The 22,507-nt window shown below is 40.6% G+C and overlaps 1 protein-coding gene across 1 annotated transcript in view; it reads left to right on the top strand.

Annotated features, from left to right (window-relative positions):
- LOC124166582 overlaps positions 1–20,334 on the top strand; it is a 52,474-nt gene extending 32,140 nt beyond the window's left edge. Inside the window, exons 2-7 of the mRNA XM_046544151.1 lie at positions 4,164–4,370; positions 5,327–5,526; positions 7,676–8,052; positions 11,039–11,246; positions 18,450–18,703; positions 19,258–20,334. Of these exons, the coding sequence (XP_046400107.1) occupies positions 4,223–4,370; positions 5,327–5,526; positions 7,676–8,052; positions 11,039–11,246; positions 18,450–18,703; positions 19,258–19,798 (1,728 nt within the window). The 5' untranslated portion in view covers positions 4,164–4,222 and the 3' untranslated portion in view covers positions 19,799–20,334. The remainder of the gene's footprint in view (positions 1–4,163; positions 4,371–5,326; positions 5,527–7,675; positions 8,053–11,038; positions 11,247–18,449; positions 18,704–19,257) is intronic.
- Positions 20,335–22,507: the final 2,173 nt, after the last annotated feature.

Here is a 22,507-nt window from a genome sequence, read left to right as displayed (position 1 = left end):
ATTAACCTTTTATGGGATGTATCGGGGCCTCCTCTATGCAATCCTCTTAGGACAGATAAAGATCGCTCACTTTTGCACTGTTCCTATGATTTGCTTCATTCAGCGCGGGTAGTTTCTTTTTAACACTTTCCGTGAGGAAGATAGCTTACGCGGTCATGCCTACTCCCAGTCCATGGCGAATGACTGCTTATACAGTCATGGGGCCAATGACAAATTCCTTCGATTCCCCCTCCATGTCGCCGCTGGGTAGGGCTCTCATTTCGGCGCGTCGCGTCTTCATCAACGATCCTTAGCGTCGTTAAAGAAGCAGTCGTTCTGTGATCCGTCACTCTTTTTTGTTACCAGCTTTAGAATGTAGGAGGAAATATTTTTCTACAATTTTCAATGGGTTCCTAAATACGGCACTTTTTTATTTTTATTTTTTTAGTGTTTTTAAATTGCAAATTGTAATACTATTAATATAAGTTCGTAATTAAATCTGGAATTGCCGTTTTTAAACATATTATGAACATTCAACATAATGTTATAAGTTAAAATGGACAACTAATTTTTAATGAGAGTATATTTTCCTATTCGTAATTTTGAGTTTGAACTATTTAAAGAACATCAATGCCGGAGACTAAACACGGGTTTGCCGGAGACTAAACAAGACCGGATAACGCAAATTAGAAAAATAAATCGGTTGATGGAAAGGTGAGATGAGTTACAAAGAAATCTTCTGCACCCTAATGTGGTTTAAAAATAAAAAAAACGCGTCGTCGCACAATTTTTGAGAGTCATTGACGTCGTTAGAGTTCTGGTTCAAATACTCGAATAGGGAAAATTCTTCGATGCGGAGAGGTATCACACACAAGAGTATTGAACAACAACGAAACAAGTGAGACCGATGCATACAGCCGAGGAGAAGCAGAGTAGCGGCGAATCGCTTGGAAGCAGCTCGTGACGTCATCAACTAAGCTGCGAAAGGGTTAACGCCGTCGCTTTTTCTCCGTGAATAGCTTGTGAAGTAGGAGATGGAACGTGAAACGAAAAATACCGCTCCCTCCATTTCGCCAAAATATGTCGCTATCGCCAATAAAAAATAATTGGCGAAATATTCCATCCAAAAATGACGCAAGTGCAGTATCAAATCCTGTAGGTATATCGAATATCGTTGGTAGTAGAAGTATTATAGAGACAGCCCGATCCCTATTTTGGTGATCCGTGGAGAGCACTTCAAAGTCATAACTCCGTCCGTCGAATGGGACGCTAAAAACTGGTACCTTTGGCGCCATTCGTTAGAAGCATACTAATCCAGACACGACGCCGGGATTCTCTCCACATTTCCTGCCCTAATATTGCAAATTACCTTAGCTGTCGGCCATTTATATGCTGTTTTATATTTTTAATAATAGTTATAACCGTAAACATACAGCACAGAATCAACAAGTACATCTTAGGATTTTTTTAATTACGCCGTTTAGTCGTAAAATAATTCGAACAAATTTTTTGAAAATGTATACTGTAACTAGACCGAAGCTACCATTAAAGTGTAATTGTAGGGGTACTTTTTCCCTGTGGCGTAACTACGAATATGCTAGGGGGGGATGGGATAGCTTGGAGTGGTGACCCTCCCCAGGCAACCGGGGATCCGGGAAAATTTTTGAAAAATGACATGCCTAGAAATAAATTTTACATCATTTTGGCACAAAAAATTTAACTTTAAGCGGATGCAGTTACGGAATTTCAAATCTAAACAATAGTTTAAAATATTATTTTTCTCTGAGGATCTATTCCCTTATCCCCCCCTAAGTTACTCCACTGCTTTTTCCCACCACCATAATAGCATAGGCGGAGATTTGGGGGAGCCACTGAGAGCCTGGCCCCCTAACTTAAATGGTAATTTCTCCGAAAAAACTGTGTAATCTTTAGATATGCCTAAAAATTTTCTTAGATGGTCCTTAAAATACTGTTTTCATGGACTAATTTAAACAGATTTTCCAGGAAAGGGCCCTAGGGACCTCAACGTTTCCCTGGGGTAATTCCATAGCCCCTAACTCCCGGCAGGATTGCTGGTCCCCCATGATTAAAACTCCGGTTTGCGCGATCGGAAGGCGAAATTCGATTCCAAAAAAATTCTTATTCGCTATATTATAGCCAAACGCAAATATATTATTTCTCACTACGGCGAGTTGGAAATGGTTCCCCACCACCCTTCTCGGTGTTCCAGAAAGTCCGTCGTTCAAAACACGTGGTCGGTAGGGTGAAAGGTACTTGGCACTGATCGACTTTGATTCGGTACATTTGGTTACGATTAAACATCTGATGTAACGTCGCCATCAAAATGACAACGCGGAGGAAACCCGGAAACGTACCCTTAGCCAGCCTTAACAAATTGGTTAGCAACTCGAACGAAATTGTTTGTATTTGACCTTTTTCGTTTTTTCATGGTCTCACAAGTGGGGTCATTACGTCGTCAGAATCATGGGCGTACCCAGCGAGGGCAGGGGGGAGCAGCCGCCCCCTCCCCCAGAAGCAAAAATCGCATAACTCTCTAAGCAAAATCAGTACTGAACTGAAATGAAAGCATTCAACAAATTTTCTTTAAACCCACGAAAAAAGATGTGTTAGTAAAAGGTATGTAAATAAAATAAAACTATTTTTTCAAGAAATAATCTCATAAACTAATAAAGCGGTATTATAATTTTCTTAAAATGTTAGTTTCATTCACCTTTTCCATGCTAAAATGTCACAACTTGGCTTGCCCTAGACCATGGATTGCCCCCCCACCCAATTATCATCCTAGGTACGCCCTTGGTCAGAATGAAAATTTGTTGACACGAACCGATTCGTTGTTTAAAGTTCAATTGCATTGCAACCAATCAAGATCAACCGATCGGAACAATTCCGATCAAGCACAATCTTATGGAGAAACTTAAACAATGGCAAATATGTGTATTCTACTGCCGTTCACGCAGTAGATTTGAAATATACTCATGCTCTGAGATAGGCACTTTTTTTAAATATGGTACTAGCAGGCCTCCCGGCATTGCTCGGGAAGGATAGTCCCCAGAGAAGTGAGAAACTTGGAATTCATGGTCACAAGGGCGTACCAAGGATCATAGTTAGGGGGGGCAAGCCAAGTTGTGACATTTTAGCATGGAAAAGGTGAATCAAACCAATATTTTAAGAAAATTATAAGAGCGCTTTATTAGTTTATGAGATTTTTTCCTTGAAAAAATAGTTTTATTTTTGTTACATATCATTTACTAATACATACATATCATGTTTCGTGGGTTTAAAGAATATTTGTTGAATACCAGGGGCGGATTCAGGATTTCTTTCTGGGGATGGCACAAGCAAGGCCGTATCCAGTATTTTGTTCTGGGGGGGAGGGGGCAAGGATACCTCGTAATGCAAAACGAACGCAATGATAATGGGACTTTATTAAAATCTTCCATATTTTTTAAGGGTCTGGGGGGGGGGGGGCACATGCCCCCCCCCCCTAGATCCGCCTATGTTGCATACTTTCGTTTCAATTAGGTACTGATTTTGCTTAAAGACTTTTACGATTTTTGCTTCGGGGGGTGGGGGGGGGGGGGGGGGCAGCTGCCCCTCGCTGGGTACGCCCATGCATGGTCACATGGCTGGATATTAAGCTAAAGGAACAAAGTACGTAGATGATGGTATGGATATATAGCTGTAAACAATGGAAAAATCGATTTCCGTGTACCACGCATGGGATCAGCTTATACCACCGTCCACAACATTGACCATTATGTGCTTCCGAGCGTGCGTAGACTAAAAACGTCGTGTGAACGTATAACCCAGCAAAACTCGTTGCACCAAGAGGATTAATATTGAAGTGTAGAATCCTTTGAGCTATGTTTTCCCTTTGAGCGTGTCAGGAGGTGTGCCTACGCGGTAGTATGTCCAACCACAGATGTTACACGATGTGATGCAACAAAACGTAATGAGAAAATGGCGCAAATGACGCATCGGATACGACCAGAAGTTGGGCTTTGGGAGCGCGAGACGCACCTACCTACTAACTTTGGTTGCAATTTGTGCAGCCGTATGGAAACGCATAGCGGACAGACAAACAGACATCCTCTTTTACGTGTATATAAGATTTGAGCAATTATCTCTATTCTTCGCTCATATCCACCCATTATCTCGTGCAGGACAAAAGAAGGGAGCAGAGAGTCTGAGCACCAGTCCGGACGAGGGAGCGACCGTCGCCATGTCGGCGACTAGTTCCCACGCGTCCCGCCTGGTGGTAATGGTGGTGCTGGTGGCGCTAACGACAGTCGTGGCGGCAGAGGGTCTGAGGCACCGTCGCTCCAACACCATCGCATTCCCCGGCCCAGAGGCCTTTGGAGTCATCAGCGGTAAGCTAACCACTTATTTTTACATAAATTACCACAGTAAAAAATTCCTTGTACCGGAAATCGAACCATGGACCTTTTACTTCCGCAATCAAGGAACTTGGTTAGTGTAGTGTTCCACACGGTGACCCAGAAAAGCCAACGGTAGGCATGTGATTTATTTAAGGTCCAGGGAAGTTTTTTCTCATAGCATGAATTTTGCCGCCGTTCACGTGGCAGGATTAAAATATATCACAACCACATCCCTTATTATTTTAGTTTTTCCTGGAATAGAGGGGACCCTGTAGGGTAAAATGGAAAACATGACAGTTTTTAAAGTGCACGCCATTTCTTGAGATGTTTCACAATGTGTGTTTGGAGACTAATTCGACCCCGATGAATCCTAATTTACTTGTTGCCAAGACAAATCTTGGGTCCTATCGCCCAAAAGCAAGATGGCGGCCAATATAGGAACGAGTTTTAACACCAAATCCGGATTTTCCTATTTATTAGGAGATCTTTGCTCGTATGGATGTTTTGTTCGCTAAAATGTATTTAGGAATGTATCAAATATGATCAAAAACCCATTTAGACACCTCAAAGGGCCCAAAATGGGCCGAATTCAAAACAGTGGTAATTAAAAAACGTTAATGGAGTGTGCTGTATTGATATATGGGTTTCTGGGGTCGAATGGATTGAGAAAGAGAGGTATAACCTCAGATTCACTAGTTGTACTTCCTTCTCTACCCCATCCCCACTCTTCACATGCCATCTAATATGTTACATTTGCATCTAATGCTCTTCCATCCATGTCTCCCTTACTACAGCCTCATCTGTCTTACCGGGTTGTCCTTCTCTTCCACCTTTCAGCACCTATTTTAGGTTGCACCTTTCATCCTTAGATCAGAACCACATCAGTAATTTTATAAATTAATCCCATATTTTTCACTTACTCTAGTACTATTATCTATTTGATTCAGGGCTGCGGCCAGTGAATTCCTCTGGCCCGACGAGGCCAGCAACCGCTGAAAACAGTATCAACAGAGCACCTATACCTCCACCACCTCCGCCGCCTACCCAGGCACAGGCCAGCAGCAGTAATACTGTCAGTGGCAGCAGTAATGGGGAGAGCAGCAATGGACCAAAGGAATGTTTGCCTTATGGGTCCGCGGCCTCCAGGGTGAGTCACACTCCTTCATTTCAATCAGCTGAGGGGCCATTTCACACAATTTTATTTTTCAGTCCTGCAAAACGAAAAAATCTCTGCTTGGTCCATCCCAGACAGGACGAATGAGCAATTATTTTCTGGTGTTTTCCTAGCATATGGAAAGCTATTAGGGTTTCCAACCACGCAGCGAGGGGGGGGGGGATTTGGGGGATAAAACTCCCCCGAGCTCATTGTCAGAGAAATTTTTTTATAAAAATGTTTTAATGTGACAAATTTGGTAACTAATATTAGGGAGACTGATGACTCACTACCAAAACATCTCTAACTATTCACACAGCCGTAAAACTCTCCATTTTGAATCGTTTACCTTAAAAAAATTCCTGGGGTAACGCGAGTAATTTGGAAAATCTAATTTGCATTGACTTCACAAACAATATTTGACTAGTCCGCATGACTTATACCTATAAATATTTATATCAATGACCTTAGTATTCTCTATTTCAGTTCATACATCCTTCAGGCTGCGGCCTCTCGGCAAAGTCACCCTCCAAACGATCAACTTGAAAACATAATGCAGGGTGGTCATTCACTCCTCTCATGGAACTTTTTATCTCAATCCGAAGGTTCAAACACGAGCCATTACGAAGAGTAAAAATATTTTGAGACCGTCTACTTGTGAAAAGGGGTTGACATATCAGATGTAAAAAATACTGCAAGACTCCTATTCTTGAAGCAACTAAAATCTTTTGTAAATTCATGATTTTTCAATATTTTGTTATCTTTTATGAAGAAAAGGGATTTTTTTATATTTTTGGGGGGTGTGGGGGTAGGTTCAGACCCCCCCTCCTTATGCCATTGTCTGAGACGGCAATTAAACCACTTAGATAGTTGTATTTTCAGGGATGCAAATCAGAACTTTTTCATGAGGAGCTTTTCCTCCACTATATTAGCATCAGGAACCTGAGTGGTGCTGCATGTGCACATCCCGAAACGACTGACTGAAAATCATTCCAAACAACAGCTTTTATTCAATACCCATTTAATATTCATTGGAGACTTCTGAGTGCATTCATCTTGTATTATGCATTGAAGAGCATCTTCAATACATAAATGATACATTCCATAGAAGCTGAATGAGTAATTTTTGGCAATAATAGAAAAGGCCTAACATTAGTAGTTCCTGCTGACGTTGACACCAATGTACCCTATGTGTGTCAAGGGGCAAATCTGTTCATATTAATAGTCTGGAAATTAATCAATACTTCTGCCATTCAGTCCCATGTGGTAGAAAATTTTCTATGATGTTCCCTTTCATTTTTGACACCTCATACCCACTATATTGGGAAGGCATTATAGGCTTGTGGTTAGAGCACTTGGCTGCTGATCGAGGGATCCAGTCTTCAAATCCTGGGTGAATCCTTCGGATGTCCCCTAGCAAAATCCTCAAGAGTGCAAGGTGGCCCAGGGAAAGGAACTGGGCCCCCTATCCTGAAATATTGAAATTCACATGTATTCATGGCCATTCATGATTTCCTGAAATGCACAGGCTTTCACTGGTCATAGCCTGATGCACCCCAACTATACAAAATGATATATTTCTGTTGATTTTGTATTTATTTCTTGAATAGGACCCATAATATTCTGTTTTCCTATCCGTCAGCTACTTCTCAAACTATTTGCAGTGAAATGTCAATGGGTTTACACCTTTTGATGAAAAGTTCATGTTGTCTCTGACACTTAATGAGTGGCTCACCGCTTCTCCACTACTTCTTGGTCTTGTGCATGTGTCTCATGTAGTTCGTTGTCATAAATACTCAAATGAGTGATTCTTACCATCAAAGTTTGGGTCTCACTGAATAACTTCATCAACCAGAACATTACTAACATCACTAACTCATGAAAAATGGGCAGCAACTTTTGCATTTTTTTTGTAGTTGCATTTCAAGTTATGAGAAAATGGCTGGATGAGGAAGACTTTTTCCTCGTCATAACATATCTTTCCCATCCATTTACAGTATTATCTTAAATAATAATAAATTACAACTTCAGGGTCAAAGAGAATGACCGCATTGTACTTGAAATCAGGTAAAATTCTGGGAAAGAGAAAATGGAAGTAGGAGTGAACCAGTTACAAATACCCCTTGACACATCTCTTTTGCAGGAAGACCCTAGTGAGGCCGTGGAGGCCATGTTCCACATAGGGAAGCGACTCGAGCATCTGCTCCGAGACCCTTCCTCAACCAACCTGCTCCACTCACCCATGGGGCTGGTAGCCTCGCTCGGGCAACTGTTGCTCGCCGCAAAAGGAGAAACCTTGTCTCAGCTTGAGAAGCTGCTCGGCTGTACTTCCACCTTCCACGCCTCCATGCGCTCTGCACTCTCCCAGATCACCACGCCCACGAGACCCAACACGTACCAACTGAGCGTGCGAAACGGCCTGTTCCACCAGCCCCCACCAGTGGGCCGTGTCCTCAATACAAACTTCACCTCCAGGCTCGCCAACTACTACAACACGGAGATCTTCGCCGCAGACTTCAGGTCAGGCAGCATTCAATCTCAAACATACAATTCTCACAGGGGAACACAGTAGCCTATACCCTTTTTCCGAACTTTTGGCGGCTGGGCGGTAGAGAGCTAGTAGCCAATAAGAAGCACTGCCTCTTCCACCTCACCGTTCCCCTCAATCCCTTCCCTTATCCCCTCCGGTCCTCTCCATATGGCCGACCAGCACTGTCAGTCCATCGTAATAACTTAACATGAGGCAGTATGAGAATGATCTCCACAGATTAAGTTTGGCAACACTATGAGCTGAAGAGCGATGTTCACTGCGCTAAAGTCGGAGAGAGACTGGGGCCTCCTACACACTTTCACCTGCCACTCTTCTGTGATTGGCTAGAAGAGTCTGTGGGCTTTAAGTGCGTTCAAGGTCACACGCCATCAGTTCGGAAAAAGGGTACATATAGTGTGTAAAGCACTTTGTCTAGTCTTTGGCCAAGGTCTCTACCAACTAGCCTTTATTTCTAACAAAAGCGCTCCAGGTTCAATCGTGAAGCCTTTGAACACTTCCAAAATTATCCTCAGAGTGTGAGGTGGCTCAGGGATAGGGCTGGCCCTAGTGCTGCTAACCAGAGCTAGATCTCCTGTGATTGAATCATAGATGGCCATCACAGTGCTTTCTCAGGATACCTCTGGTACTATTGACAGTGCCAGCACCGAGTCCCAAGATCACGTTATCATATTGATGGACTCTTTCCAGCAAAATAAATGTGGACTCAAAAATACCTTTATGCACTTATGTTGTCATGTTTTCAGAAAAAAGTTTAAGAAGATATTTACATGCAAGAATAAATTTAAAATGAAATCTCCCAAAAATTTACCATTTATATATTTAAAAATTGCAGCAAAATTTGTCTGGCATTTCATAGTTTCTCAGATTTTCCAAAAATGAAGTCATAATTTCCATAGAAATTCTTTTTTAACCTATCTAAGTACTCTGACATTGAAAATTCAACGGCAACTACAACAAACAAACATAACTGCCACCGCCACCAACAAATAATGATATATAAAGAAATTACTTCTAGCATCTACATTTTTTCTCTTAACACCATATGAAATACAAAAAAAATGAATAACTCTAAAATATTTCTTTTGTCATTTCGAATTTCATTTCACATTTACTTGTCATGAAAGCACTTGTTCATTTGTTGATTCATTTCATATGACTGATTAGCACATCATTAATTTATTTCTCAATCATAAGTAGATAGCTATTTTTGGTTACCCTTTAGATATGTACTTGAGGTATTATTGTTGGATAGTGAATTATACTTCCAATGGATCAAATGGTTCACTGGTAACATTGCAAGAAAAAAAGATGATTTGGAAATCCCTCATCAATCATGAGTGATTGGTGGCCCAGAAAATGTGGCAAACATTCGCTCCACAAACCTCTACCTATGCTCAATATTAGTAGGGCCCCGACCTAAACCATTACAAGAGACAGTAAGGGGTCCAAACCCCCAGGAAACGTAGGAGAGATAGAGTCTTAATGTGAAACCTCTCCAAATGTACCTAAACCATAAATGAACACCTTCCCCTCCTCCAAATATTTTCTATAGCTATTATGCCATTGTCCCCTGTCCTTATTGTGTGAATTTTACATGAGTGGGACTAAGCACCATATTCAAGGCCCTTACTCAAGTCAGGGGCGGATTCAGCATCAATATTGGGAAGGGTCATTACCTGGGTCCGAGGAGTATGAAAAAGCCCTCTTAGATAGAGAATGTTACATTACATGTTCAGAATGGAAATTCAAATATCAAAGCTATACCTATCTTCACGTTAATTGCCACAGAAAAAAGTCCCTGGCCTTTAGCATTCCAGGCCATTGTGCAGGAGCCCTGTCTAGTAACTACGCCTCCTCGTTTCCGAGATTTCAGAATCGAACTTTCCGCTTCTGCCACTCGGAAGTGCTTTTATGCTATATGCTATGCTGAATTTACTGCATTGATGTAAAGTGTCAATGCCTTGAAAGGCAAAACCTTGAAAGGCATTAACGCTTTCAACTGGTTTTGCCTGTAACTTTATTTAATTCCATACATAACCATCCATTTCCCATAATTTTTAGTACACATACCGTGCCAATATTGCAAATTACCTTGGACTCCTTACCAGCTTCTGCAGCATCACTTTTGCTGTAAGAATATTCTATAGTTTACCAACTGGCACGTCACTTTCCGATTCCGAGAAACGGGAAGTCATTTTCCAAGATCCTCCGTAATTTCGGCCACTCTCAGACGAGTTTGTTGTGACGGAAAGCTCGGATAGACCTTAGCAGATAGCTTATTCGGAAATTATGACGTCTTTCCGAGAACCAACCACGAACTATCCAAGCGATTGCCTTAGTAGATACGGCTCCAGATCTCTTCACTATTCCATGTTGCCATGGCAATTTACAAAGGAAGTACACAGTAAAGATGGCTGTGTAGTGGCTCACACAGCCAAAGGTCTGCTGTTTAATTTCTGGACCTCAGGAATTTTTTCCCATGGCTATCAATGCGACTATCACCACTGTTCATGCAGCTGGATTAAATTTTACCACTATAACTATGTTCTAGATGTTGAGGGAAAATCACAATCTGACTTTTTGTTTAACTTGAATGACCTATTTCAACCATTACCAGGCACGCAAATAAATACCAAAATAAAAATATAACCTTTTTTTGTTTGATTTTACAAATACATAAAGCTAGGTAAATTGGAAATATTGACCTTCAGAATTCAGTTGCAATTTTGCACCTATTGCCAAATGCACTATCTATAGGTAGTTATGCAAACCGCATGGACATAATTTTATACCATCTCTAATTATCGCATGCTTTTTAATGCTAAGGGTGTAATGCATGAAACTCAGGTCAGTTAACATTAAAATGAATGTGAAGTTAATAAATGTTTTTGTAGTGAAGATAAGTTAACTAACTTCCACAAAGACTTTCCTGAGATGATTTCTTTAATTGGACAGGTCAAGCCCCATATATGCCCAGCAGCAAGTGAACCAGTGGGCTCTGAAGGCATCGCAGGGCAAGATCGACCAGCTCATGCCATACATACCGCCACGCACCACCACGGCCATTCTCTCGTCCATCGTGTATTTCAAGGCCAAGTGGGAAAACCAGTTCAACAAGCGATACACTCACAAGGGCACCTTCTACATTGATGGAGATCACAGGGTGAGTAAGAGCAGAAGTGTACGAGAGGGTCTCTTCAAACGAGAGGCGCTTATTACCCTACCTGCTCACCCAGATGTGTGCCTGGATCCAAATAAGTGTTCCTTACCAGTGGGGTCCATGAAAGAGGACTGCAACTGTCAAGGTGTGCAGTCCCCAACAATCAAGAATTAAAATATTGAAATTCGAGACCATAAAAGGGCAATTATACGTTGCCTTCATTGGGGGGGGGGGGTTTCTTTACATCACATTGAATGGGATAAAATAGTACCATTTACAGTTGAGGAACTCAAATCCAGAAAGCTTGGGACCAAAGGGTTACTGGATTTCTGGCCTTCAGACCGCGGAAAAAGTGATATCTTTTTTTTGAAAATTTTAATGCAATATCTGTCTAATCACGATCGTAGCTTCTGCAGCATAAACTATATGTGCTTCATACTGGATGAGAACAAGCAATATATACATTTTTTCTTCATGATCAATAGCTTTCGTTGATAGTATTCGCTAGCAGACGTTGCAATATCTATCGATACCTTCCTTATTCAGACTGTAAATCTGTGCAAATGTTTCTATATTCTGATAATTAATTTATAAATGCATTCAGGCTCTTGCGATCGATATTTAAAATCCCTAAGTGTCCCTACCTAGGTTGTTAGCATATGTTCTTAGCGTGTGCTACCTTCCTACTTGTCCCAGCAGGGGCGCAGCTAGGAATTAAGGCTAAGGGTGTTTTAGGCACAACTAATACTGGGGTGTCTGAGGGTGTAGAATACCCACCAGGGTAAGCGGAGAGGTGCGGGGGCACTCCTTCAGAAACATTTCAAGATAAATAGTTCAAAATGGCGAGTTTTGCGGCTTTCGGAGGGATATTTTTTTAAAATTTACACTATTCTCTAAGTAATGTTAATCCAACTAAGTAAAATGGATTAAACTTAAAAACATTTCTGAGGGTTTTATCCCCCAAAACCCCCCCTCGCTGCGCCACTGTGTCCCAGAACAAGGCTCGGAAGAGTGGTGCCATAAGGTGGCAAGTTGAAACACCACGCAAAGGAATTTTCAAGCATTCCGGATTTCTGGTTTTTTGTGTTTCTGGATTTCGGATTTGAGGTTGTCAACTGTATTGAAATTCAAGACCAAAAAAGGACAATTATGCTTTGGGGGGGGAGGGTTCTTTACATCAGATTGAAAGGGATAAAATGACACCATTTACTAGGAAACACATTTTCATTTTATGAATCAAAATACATATACTTATGAAAAAGATATATTAAAAAAATTAAAACCAAGTCCAATGGGTCCTTTCTCCTCCTTTTCAGAGGAATGTTTCCATTACTGATTGTATGCATATACTCTGTAGTATACATCAAATTCTGGCTTGTTCAATGAAAAACTTGGGGAATCACATAAAGCATAAAAATATGCATTATTATTAGATTCAAAACCTAAATTTTCCAAAAGCGATACCTTCAGTCCTATCCGATAATCATGTCATAATTCCTCAACCCTGTATATGCTTTGAGTTCTAAGTCATTTCCCAAACCACATATTTAACAATACATCATGTTAAATATGCATAATATGAAACAGCTACCAACCCAATAGCATCGCAGCCATATTTTCAATAAATATTTTCCAACAAAGGTCAAGGATATACTACTCTGAAAAGCATTCCATTCAGAGGAAGCATTTCTAAATGATTACTTGTAGAAGTGTACTTCAACGTTATATTGTTTTTCCTTATAAATTTTAAACTTGTGAAACATCATTTAATCTTTTACTTGCAATAGGAGCTATTTTAATCTAGTGTACTACCATTTGCCATATGTGAGGGATCTAGGATTTTCTTCAAATCTGGATCAAATCCTTGATTTCTGGTGTTGAACCTAGCTTAGGACTGAAGAATTATAATAACAGAATCCTGAATCCCAAGATACCAGGATCCCAGACTAAATGAGTATCTCGAAATCCCAGGATGTAACACACAAATCTCAGGATTTCAGGATTGATGAATATCTTTTGGTAACAAGTAGTGCCAGTGAGTGTGAAATGAAATTCAATAAGTAGAATGTGTTAATTCACTAAGTTGAGTATTTTTAAATTAATAATTCTTCCTAATTATTAACAAATAAGAAAAACATTGATTGCCAGCATTAAAAACATTCTAAATCCCAGAAAATTGTGTCTAACTATTGGTGAATGGGCTTGGCCACACAAAAGAAGATACATATGTACATGTACATATTAATATCTACGATCATTCCTCTGAAAGAGAACTAAAAGTGTAAAACTTGGAGCTGATCAGAATTAATGGAAATATGCTGGAAAAAGTGTGTATTGAACAAACAGAAATTGATGAAATTTCTTGGGAAAAGGCCATTTTTTCTATCACCACTGATGATGAAAGTGCAATGAAAAGTTAGTGGGATAATACCAGTAAATCATAAATTTTGTTTTGCTCACCTGCCTATCTTTACGGTCTGAAGGTAGGGTTTACTCTACCCTCAGATAAAAACAAAAAAACAATACAAAATAAAAGTGGATGTCTGTTTGACTGTCCACTATGCGTTTCCATAAAACAGCATAGATTTCGACCAAAGTTAGTTGCATCTCATGCAAACGAGCCCCATAGTGCTACTTTCAGTTACGTCCGCAGCGTCTTTTACATCAATTTCTGTAGACAGTTTGTTACGTCACATCCATGGTCCTTATATACAAGGACAAAGGTCACGTCATACAACTTCTGCGGTTGGTCATCCTGCCGGGTAGGCATACCTATTGACAAGATCAAAGAATAAACTTGAAAATCCGACTATGTGACCATTAATTCCTGCTATGTGACCATTAATTCCTGCTATGTTACCAAGTTCCAAGCTACCAAGCACTTCTCTGGGTACTATCCTTACCGAGCAAGGCTGGGTGGCCTGCTAGTGAAGAATAAAATTGAAAGAGAAGATGAATGTGATGAAAGTGAATTCAGCAATAAAGACTCTGTTGAGTGAAGAAACAGATGGCGACCATCCATTATGGATAGAAGAAGCAACACAGTTCACACATGGGAAGTGAGAATTGAAACTCTGATGCTTTTGCTCCCTCTAACAGTTCGATCGATAGACATAAGTTTATTTGCTCTGGGAAGCACCCTTGGAACACAAAAATGATTTACAAGCTACTCCTATGCTGGGTGTTTGTAGGTTACAACAAAAAACAACAGAAATTGCTAGAATGTTCCATAACGAGGTGAGGAGCACAGAGATCAACTTGAAAGTGTGATACATGAACTATATCTAAAATAAATATTCAGAAAAACCGAAACTGAATTTACATACAAAAAAAAGTTTGAAACACATTGAAAATACGGCAACTGAACAATGGTCTATGAAATACTTTCAGTGAGTACCAAACTATTAACGCAGTATGCAATCTGAAATATCCATCTTCACTGGATATTTTACAGATGCTTGACGTACTTATACAGCAGACTCTCAATTATCTGGCTGCGGTTTCTCCAGGTTGCGGATTATCTGCGATTGATCATGATTTTCACTCTCTCTCAATTTTTTCCGCAATCTTTAAAAATTAAAAAATTGGACAAAAAATCATCGGAATTACTGCATTAACCCATTAATGCCCAATGAAAATTTTTTTTTACAATTTTCACTAAATTTTAGTATTTGTCTCTCCATAGGTACCTTGTTTAGGGAAAAATAATTTAAAAAATCATATGCTTGTGGAACACTGTTTTTTATGCTGGCAACTGAAGTTGCCACTGGGCAGTGGCCGTGTATTTTCGTTTACCCTGAGACATCATGCTATAATACATAAATAATGGAAAATTATAGGTGAAAAGTTTTAAAATAGGGTGATTAATGAATATTTAATGAAAATTAGACAGTACCTACTGAGTTTCATACAAAGTATTTTATTTTTACTTCAAGTCACAGGAATTATTACATTGTTTTTATTGGCCAATCTCATCAATGAAATGCCTCGAAACACTCCGGATGGAGGGCACTCTGGCATTTTTTACACATATATATTGTACGGTTACCACACACCTTGCACCTTCTATACTTTGTTTCACCTCGAACAATGATGTGGTCAGTTATGTCACTGCGAAGGTCTTCCATTGGACCACGTGAATGCGACTGTCTTTCCTTGCCGCCATAATGCCCCAATATGTATGTAACTATTTCCCTTCGAAACTGTAGAAGGGGTATATTTTGCCCCAGTTTTCTGTATAGCAGCCATCCCTGAGTGCACGATGCATCAAGTCCCCAAACAAAAAATGCCCACCACCACTTTTTGGTCCTTATATTTGTGCGATACTTCGCAACAAATTGATCGTGCAAGTCCACGCCACCCATATTCTCATTATACTCGGAGATAATGGTTGGCATTGGAAGAGATATTCTCTTCTTTTCAATGGAAGAATACCTTTTCACCTGCTTTGTGCCTATTTCAGAAATGCAGTTAGTCATTGCAGTGACCACAGCATTGTCATTCCACCTTGCTATTAGCAATGTACCATTCGATGTATATTCAAAATCACCCCTCTTCTTTTTACTGAAAAGATTTTTTTCAGTCAGTTGATATATTTTTTTCACCCTATTTTCTCGAAGAGTTCCTGTTCCTTCTAAGCCTTTTTCTGATAAGCATGTAAGGAGCTTTTCGGAAGTGAAAAAATTATCAAAATACAGTTGTGTGCCCTGCCGTAAAGCAATTTTTTCGCATAAGCCCAGGACAACATCCGCTCCCTGACCTAGGTTCGTTTTCGGAAGGCGTGTATGAGATCCAGCATAAGGCTCTGCATGAAAACATATCCAGAGGGATCAGCTATAGCCCATAATTTGAATCCGAACCGAATAGGTTTTCCACGGATGAACTGTTTGGATCCGTGCCTGCCGTAATAAGGTATCATAGTCTCATCAACAGAGCATCTGTCTCCTGGAAGTATTGCTTTGAAGTTTTTGTTTAGAAGTTCAAAATAAGGCCGAATTTTGAACAGACGGTCGGACCCATCTATCATGCTATTGTCAGCTAGGTGTAGGAACTTGAGAATCATTTCAAATCTATTTCTGGCCATGGCATTTTGAACAATTTCTACCCCACAATCACTGTCTTTACTCCAATATAGTCTTTTATTGGGTAACGTATGATAACCCGACAAAAGCAAAATACCCACTACGCAGTACATCTCCTCTCGACTGACATCATAATTATGCAAACCCTTCGAACCTGCATAAATACAAGATTGTTGTAACAACAGGTCGAAAATATCAGGGCTAAAGAACACGGAAAAGCAATCAAAAGCACTCTTCACTGACTGACCGAAGAAGTCTTCTGAAGTGGGCCCCAGCATTGGGAGAAGAGGAGGGAAATGAAAGTGTACCTTCTTTGGATTGTACTTCCAAGGGCTCTCTTCAAAGACTGTGCGATCAGTTTTCCTACGTCGTTTAGGGCACTTGGGCGTATCGAATGAAGTAGATGGGTCATTGTCTTTTTCGTCTAGATCATTTGAATCTTCCGTGACCGCCGCATTAGCCAAAATCACCCGTGGAAGATGCGTTGGATCGCCTGTCACCTCCCCATCTGACACATCGGAATCTTCATCGGTGACGACATCAGGTCCTTCCATAGGTGGCATAAATTAAATTGTCTTTTGCCCCAAATCTTTGTCCGAGGATTCCAGCAAGTCAATGAGCTCATTCACCGAATACGTCTGAGAAGACCTGGTGTGGTAATTAGAAAAAAATTAAAAATGACCGTATAAAGTAATATTATCCCATTAAAAGTCATCATGATACATTGTGGTACTTACATTTCAATATTTGTCGACAGAAAAAAATCTCACCGGCGAAATCACGCTACCCACCAAGAGACACGACGAATGCCCAGTGGCAACTTCAGTTGCCAGCAAAGTTCCACAGTGTATAAATCACAAGCGCAATACCCAAACACCGATATTTTTTCACAGTGGCATCACACATATATTACGCATGCGCAAACCACAACAGCGTTGAGAAATATGCACAATGTATCACGAGAAGCACGTGTGAACACTACAATGTCAACCTCCGAAATGACCACTTGTGTACCCTTCGCAGTCTCTCCCTCATAGATACCGTAAGCTTTTATGGCAGGGTAAAAGTTTGACCTTGCTCAACAAAAAAGAGGGTAGAGAGCATAGAGAAGAAAGAATTGGGAACGTGCGACGAATATTGCTGGAGAAAATAATTTTCAAAAACGAGCAAAAATTTTGGCAACTCAGGTTGCCAATGGGCATTAATGGGTTAATGCTACCATGAACCGGGCTTATTATTTGCGTTAGAATCCCCTTCGTAAAACGGAAGCGATCACATGCTAGCTGCATTCACAGGAGCACCGTGTTCCTGTTCTCCAAGCCTCGCAGTGCGCGACCGCGGTCCTTGATCACGGGTACACGTCGCGCAGCAGTTGCAACCCGGCAACTTGTGCGAGACGCAACTGCGTGGCGTGGTGCCTGACAGTGTAGTTTTCGATATCGAGCAGTGGTTTTGAACCATTCGTGCAAACCACTTTTCTGTATCCATGATCACACAGCCACGGATGTGTGGTTTTCGAAACCAGGCCTCACATGGAACATTAATAATACGAGTACAACCATGTTATCGCCGCTAAAAAGATCGCGATCTAGCGAAGTAAGCTCTCAATGAGTCCGGGAATCTCTCTTAAATAACACAATAAATAATAATATATTGTTTGTTTTACGTAAATTATGAACATTACAAGACATTTAAGAGAAAGTCTGGATTATCCGTATTTTCCGATTATTCGTGCCGTCTCCCCATCATTAGCCCGGATAATCGGCAGTGTACTGTATTTAAATGATAATACATTTTTATAGCCCTTTAAACGATAATGTACAGCTTTCCATACTTTGGAACCCGTTATGAGGAATGAATTTTCACAAATTTTGGTTTTTGGAGTGGGAGGAATTAGGGTATCGCCTGTAAACTATGATGTCATGTAAACTATGTGCATATTGTTAGAGGATCTATATTTGAAAAGTGAATTGGACATATCTTCCACAAAATCTGACCCTCTATACTATGTTACTATTATTAATATTTTTAAGAGCAATACTTACTGTGGTTTAATAATATTACCGTAGCAGTAAAATGAATGTAACAATTTTTTTCAACTCCTTTTACTCTTTTGACACCACAGGGCCATACCAAAATGGTGGACTTTATGAGTGCAGAATTTGAGCTGCAGTACACAGAGAGCCCTCTTCTGGGTTTGAAGATGGTGGGGCTGCCGTACATGGGCAACGACACGTTCATGTTCCTCGTCATGCCACTGGGGTCCTCACGTTGGAAGAGCCCGCGGCCTCAGCTAACCGCAACTCGCACTTCCGATAACGAAGCCACCTACAGGACAGGTGCCACAGCAGACGAGATACGAAGGCTGCGCCGAGAACGGTGAGTTCTAGCGAATCAAAAAATTATCATCGTCTGGGTAACTAATTCTGTCTTGAGGTAGATCTAGTCATTGGATATATGTATATCCATTCTATCCAGCCTGAATTGTCAGTCCTTATTTTTTGAGATGTAGAAATTCTGCATAGAGCTAACCATCAGGTAGACATCAAACAGCCACTGGCCAACACACACCACATGGCTAACACTTCTTGTTGGTCAGTCATCAGGAGACAATTTGGGCTCTGATGAGAGCCAGCCATGCTCTCTGGAGCATCCAAATTCCTCATACGATGAAGCTCCACCACAAGTAATCAGTTGCAAAAACTACAATTAATGTTTTGAGTGAGAATTCTTGCATAGTAGGGGCAGTAAAAATTATTTACTTGCTGCCTCAGTCTTCTACAGACTTTTTCAGTTTTTTACTGACACATCCACCTTTACCAGATTTTAAAAGATGAATACAAACCTGGTAGAGCAAATACAGCAGTATCTACCCATTTATCAATGGATTCTTCTGTTAATGACACATAATTCTCTTCCTCTCCACTTTTCAGCAAGGACAGGAGGCGGCGGCGGCAGCAGAGGGATTCCCAATGTTTGCAAGGCGACAGGTGCCGGCGCCTGCCAGAAGACCTTCCTGAGGGTCAGAGCCCTTTCTCCGGCACCAAAGTGCACGAAATAGCTGGCCGCCTGGGTGCACGCCAGTTCAATTCCCTCGTGTCAGCCGCAATGAGTAGCCCCCCAACAAGGGTCTCCCTCTTCCTCCCACGCCTCTCCATGAAATCCAATGTACGGCTCAAAGAGGCCCTTGCTGCACTTGGCTTAAATGCCATCTTTGGAGACGCAGCCGACTTCTCAGGTGCAGTGAGCGGGGAGGGAGAGGGGGGTAAATGGGCTGTGGATGAGGTGTGGCAGCAGAGTCGTCTCGAGGTCACCGAGGAAGGGACGGAAGCAGCATCAGGCACGGCCGCACTCATCGTTGACTACAGCCTCGACGCGGCCACCTTCAAAGCCAACTCACCGTTTATAGCCATCATCCAACATATGCCCACCAGTGCACCCTTATTCTGGGCCACCATCGCAGACCCATCATGAGAGGGGGCCTGCTCGACCCAAGACTGTAGCTATCACAGTTTTTCGGGCTTTTGGAGAGGGTAAGGGGGGAGGGGGAATTTCTTGGCAGTATGAATAAACTATGGGGGTGCTCGATTGGCTCATTCAGTAATATTTCCTTCCCTCAGTGAAACGCTCTCCCCGAATCAGTAAATGAACTGAAACTCATGACATCATAACTCATGTAAAGAGCCATGACTGATGTAATTGAAATTTTGGACCGTGATTACATTAGATATTGCAATATTTTCCACTAATGTTTTTCCGCACGAAGCGTTTCATTGTCACTAACACATTTTCACTTGAAAATGTTGTAGTGACAGTTAAACTAGTCATGCAGTAATAAATCTGGTGAAAAATATTCCTACGTCTTATTTAATTAGTCATGAAACTTTGGTGGCAACTTTTCGCTTTTCTTAACCTAGCGAGAGAATGCTGAGATAGCTGAATGGGGAAGATTTTTTCCTGTTGATAGTATCAGTGTTTGAAAAATAAAGAGACCCATATTTTTCTGTTCACGATCCATTGCCTACTTCTTAAGCCATTCACAGAGGAAAATATGGTGTTAACCCTTTTATTAATTTCATGATGTAACAAGCTCAAGCGGAGTGCATCACTACTTCTCCGCTATTCCTGGGTCATGTGCATGGGCCTTGAGGGGGCAATCATAGTTTACACTCTCATGAATGATTCCATCGCTCAATTAATGGTTCTCCCAGTATGAGTAAATGCACAGACATAAAAATCACCTAGTATGTTCTACTCTGAATATTTATCTACACCTACCATGGATTTGACACCAACATCTTATCAAGGTAAAGATGTAAATTATTGAAAACATGTTAGGTGTGGAAAAATATTCAGTGTGGAATGCACAAAGTAAATATTATTTCCCTACATTGTGATTCCACAAAGTGAAGCCCAAAATCTTACATAGTAAATGAACCAGAACACAAATGACGTCACAACCAATGAAAATTGGGTGGCAAATTTCACATATAATATAAGCCCTATGATAGAATGTCTAGATGGCTGAACAGAGAAGATTTTTTTGGTTAAAACTCATCTAACTCTTCCATCTAGTGAATTCTGTTATTTAATTGCTGTTAATTGGTCAAAGTTAACTATCCCACCTGAAATTATCTCCCAAAAATTTTGAAAGGTTTTAACCCTGCAACTCTCCTGCTTGCTGAGGCCCTGCAAAAACCCAACTGAGTCAACCCTTAATATGCAAGCCTAACTCACGAATGCCACATCTTGGGAAAATATGAGACCAATATTGACACATTCCCACAGCTATTCAGACCCCACATGATACTTGCTACATAACATTACCCTCAGAAACCCTTCCCTAGGATCACTAACATGAATTAGAGCTTTTGACACCACATTTGAATTAGACAGATAAATTATGCCCCATTCCAAAGGAAGCAGCCTCAACCCGTTGATACAACTGGACAATGAAAAATAAATCCATCAATTTTCCAAGACAATCTCAACATTTTAGTTAGCCAAAAATTTGTGGAAAAAAGTTGGAAGAAAAATAATCATCAGAGAGAGAGAGAGAGCAGTGAAATTATTCCGTAAGCAGCAATAAAAAGTACATGTGTGAAAAATACAACTAGTACCTCCAAATATTTTGCAGCCTGATTGTGCGATGACCAGTGATATTGCATATATTATAGGCTAGACAGAGAAAATCTATGATATTGTTTATCCTAAAGACTATTAAGGCCATTTTCTAGTACAACAATCAATGATTAAAGTACACCGGGACTAGGAACGGATATAACTTTTATGGGTGTCACCCGCAATGCACAAATTGTGCAAAAAATCCACAAATTGTGCAAAAAATCATTTGCCTTGACCGGGATACCAGTAGCAATAACGGTATCGCGGTCAAGGCAAATTATTTTTTCCTAAATAAATACACTATAGACAAAGTTCACTTGACTCATTTCTAAAACCCCTTCAAACAAGGGACGGAGCATTATGTGTATGTTAACTAGTGATGCACTTAACAGAATGTAAGGATTTATATGGACTTAAATAAAAAGATAGAATTGAAGAAGAATTTGATGCCACAACATACCTGCCACCTAAGCAGAAATTATGTTCTGTTAGCTCTTCAAATTACAACATTGCTATATACTTTAAAATCAAATCAAAACAAAAACTTGTGAAATCTGTCAGTCCACTACCTCTCCTGCACACACTCCCAGTCAGTGCCTTCGAGGGCAATAGCCTCAGCAGAAATTGTGGACAACATAGACATCCCGTGAGTTTATCTTTGGTGCTCTATACTTCTTCAGTGATTAAGTCAAAATAAATTCATTCAATGAATTTCCAATGTCTGATATTCATCATCTCCATCTTCAAAACCAATTAATTCGACTCATAAGCTAAGAAAATTTGTTCATCACCGATAGTGCATATAGTCAAACTTGTACTCTTCCCTTCAAAATGTACTTTCCCCATCCACCAAACCATAAACACAAAGCTGACCTGGGGCTCAAGTATTGCAAAATGTTCTCTGTTCAAGAAATGAACTGCTGAAAGACCTCATTTTTTAATGAAACTTAGCACATAATCCATAAGCGAATTTAAATGGCCTAACCACCAAAATGGAAAAAAACACCCATTTTAATTCAGCAGAAGAGTTGGACAAAAAAGTTGAGTCAGCAGAAGCAA

This window comes from Ischnura elegans, chromosome 10 (assembly GCF_921293095.1).
Source record: "Ischnura elegans chromosome 10, ioIscEleg1.1, whole genome shotgun sequence".
NCBI lineage: Eukaryota > Metazoa > Arthropoda > Insecta > Odonata > Coenagrionidae > Ischnura > Ischnura elegans.
This window is presented reverse-complemented; position numbering and strand designations above follow the sequence as displayed.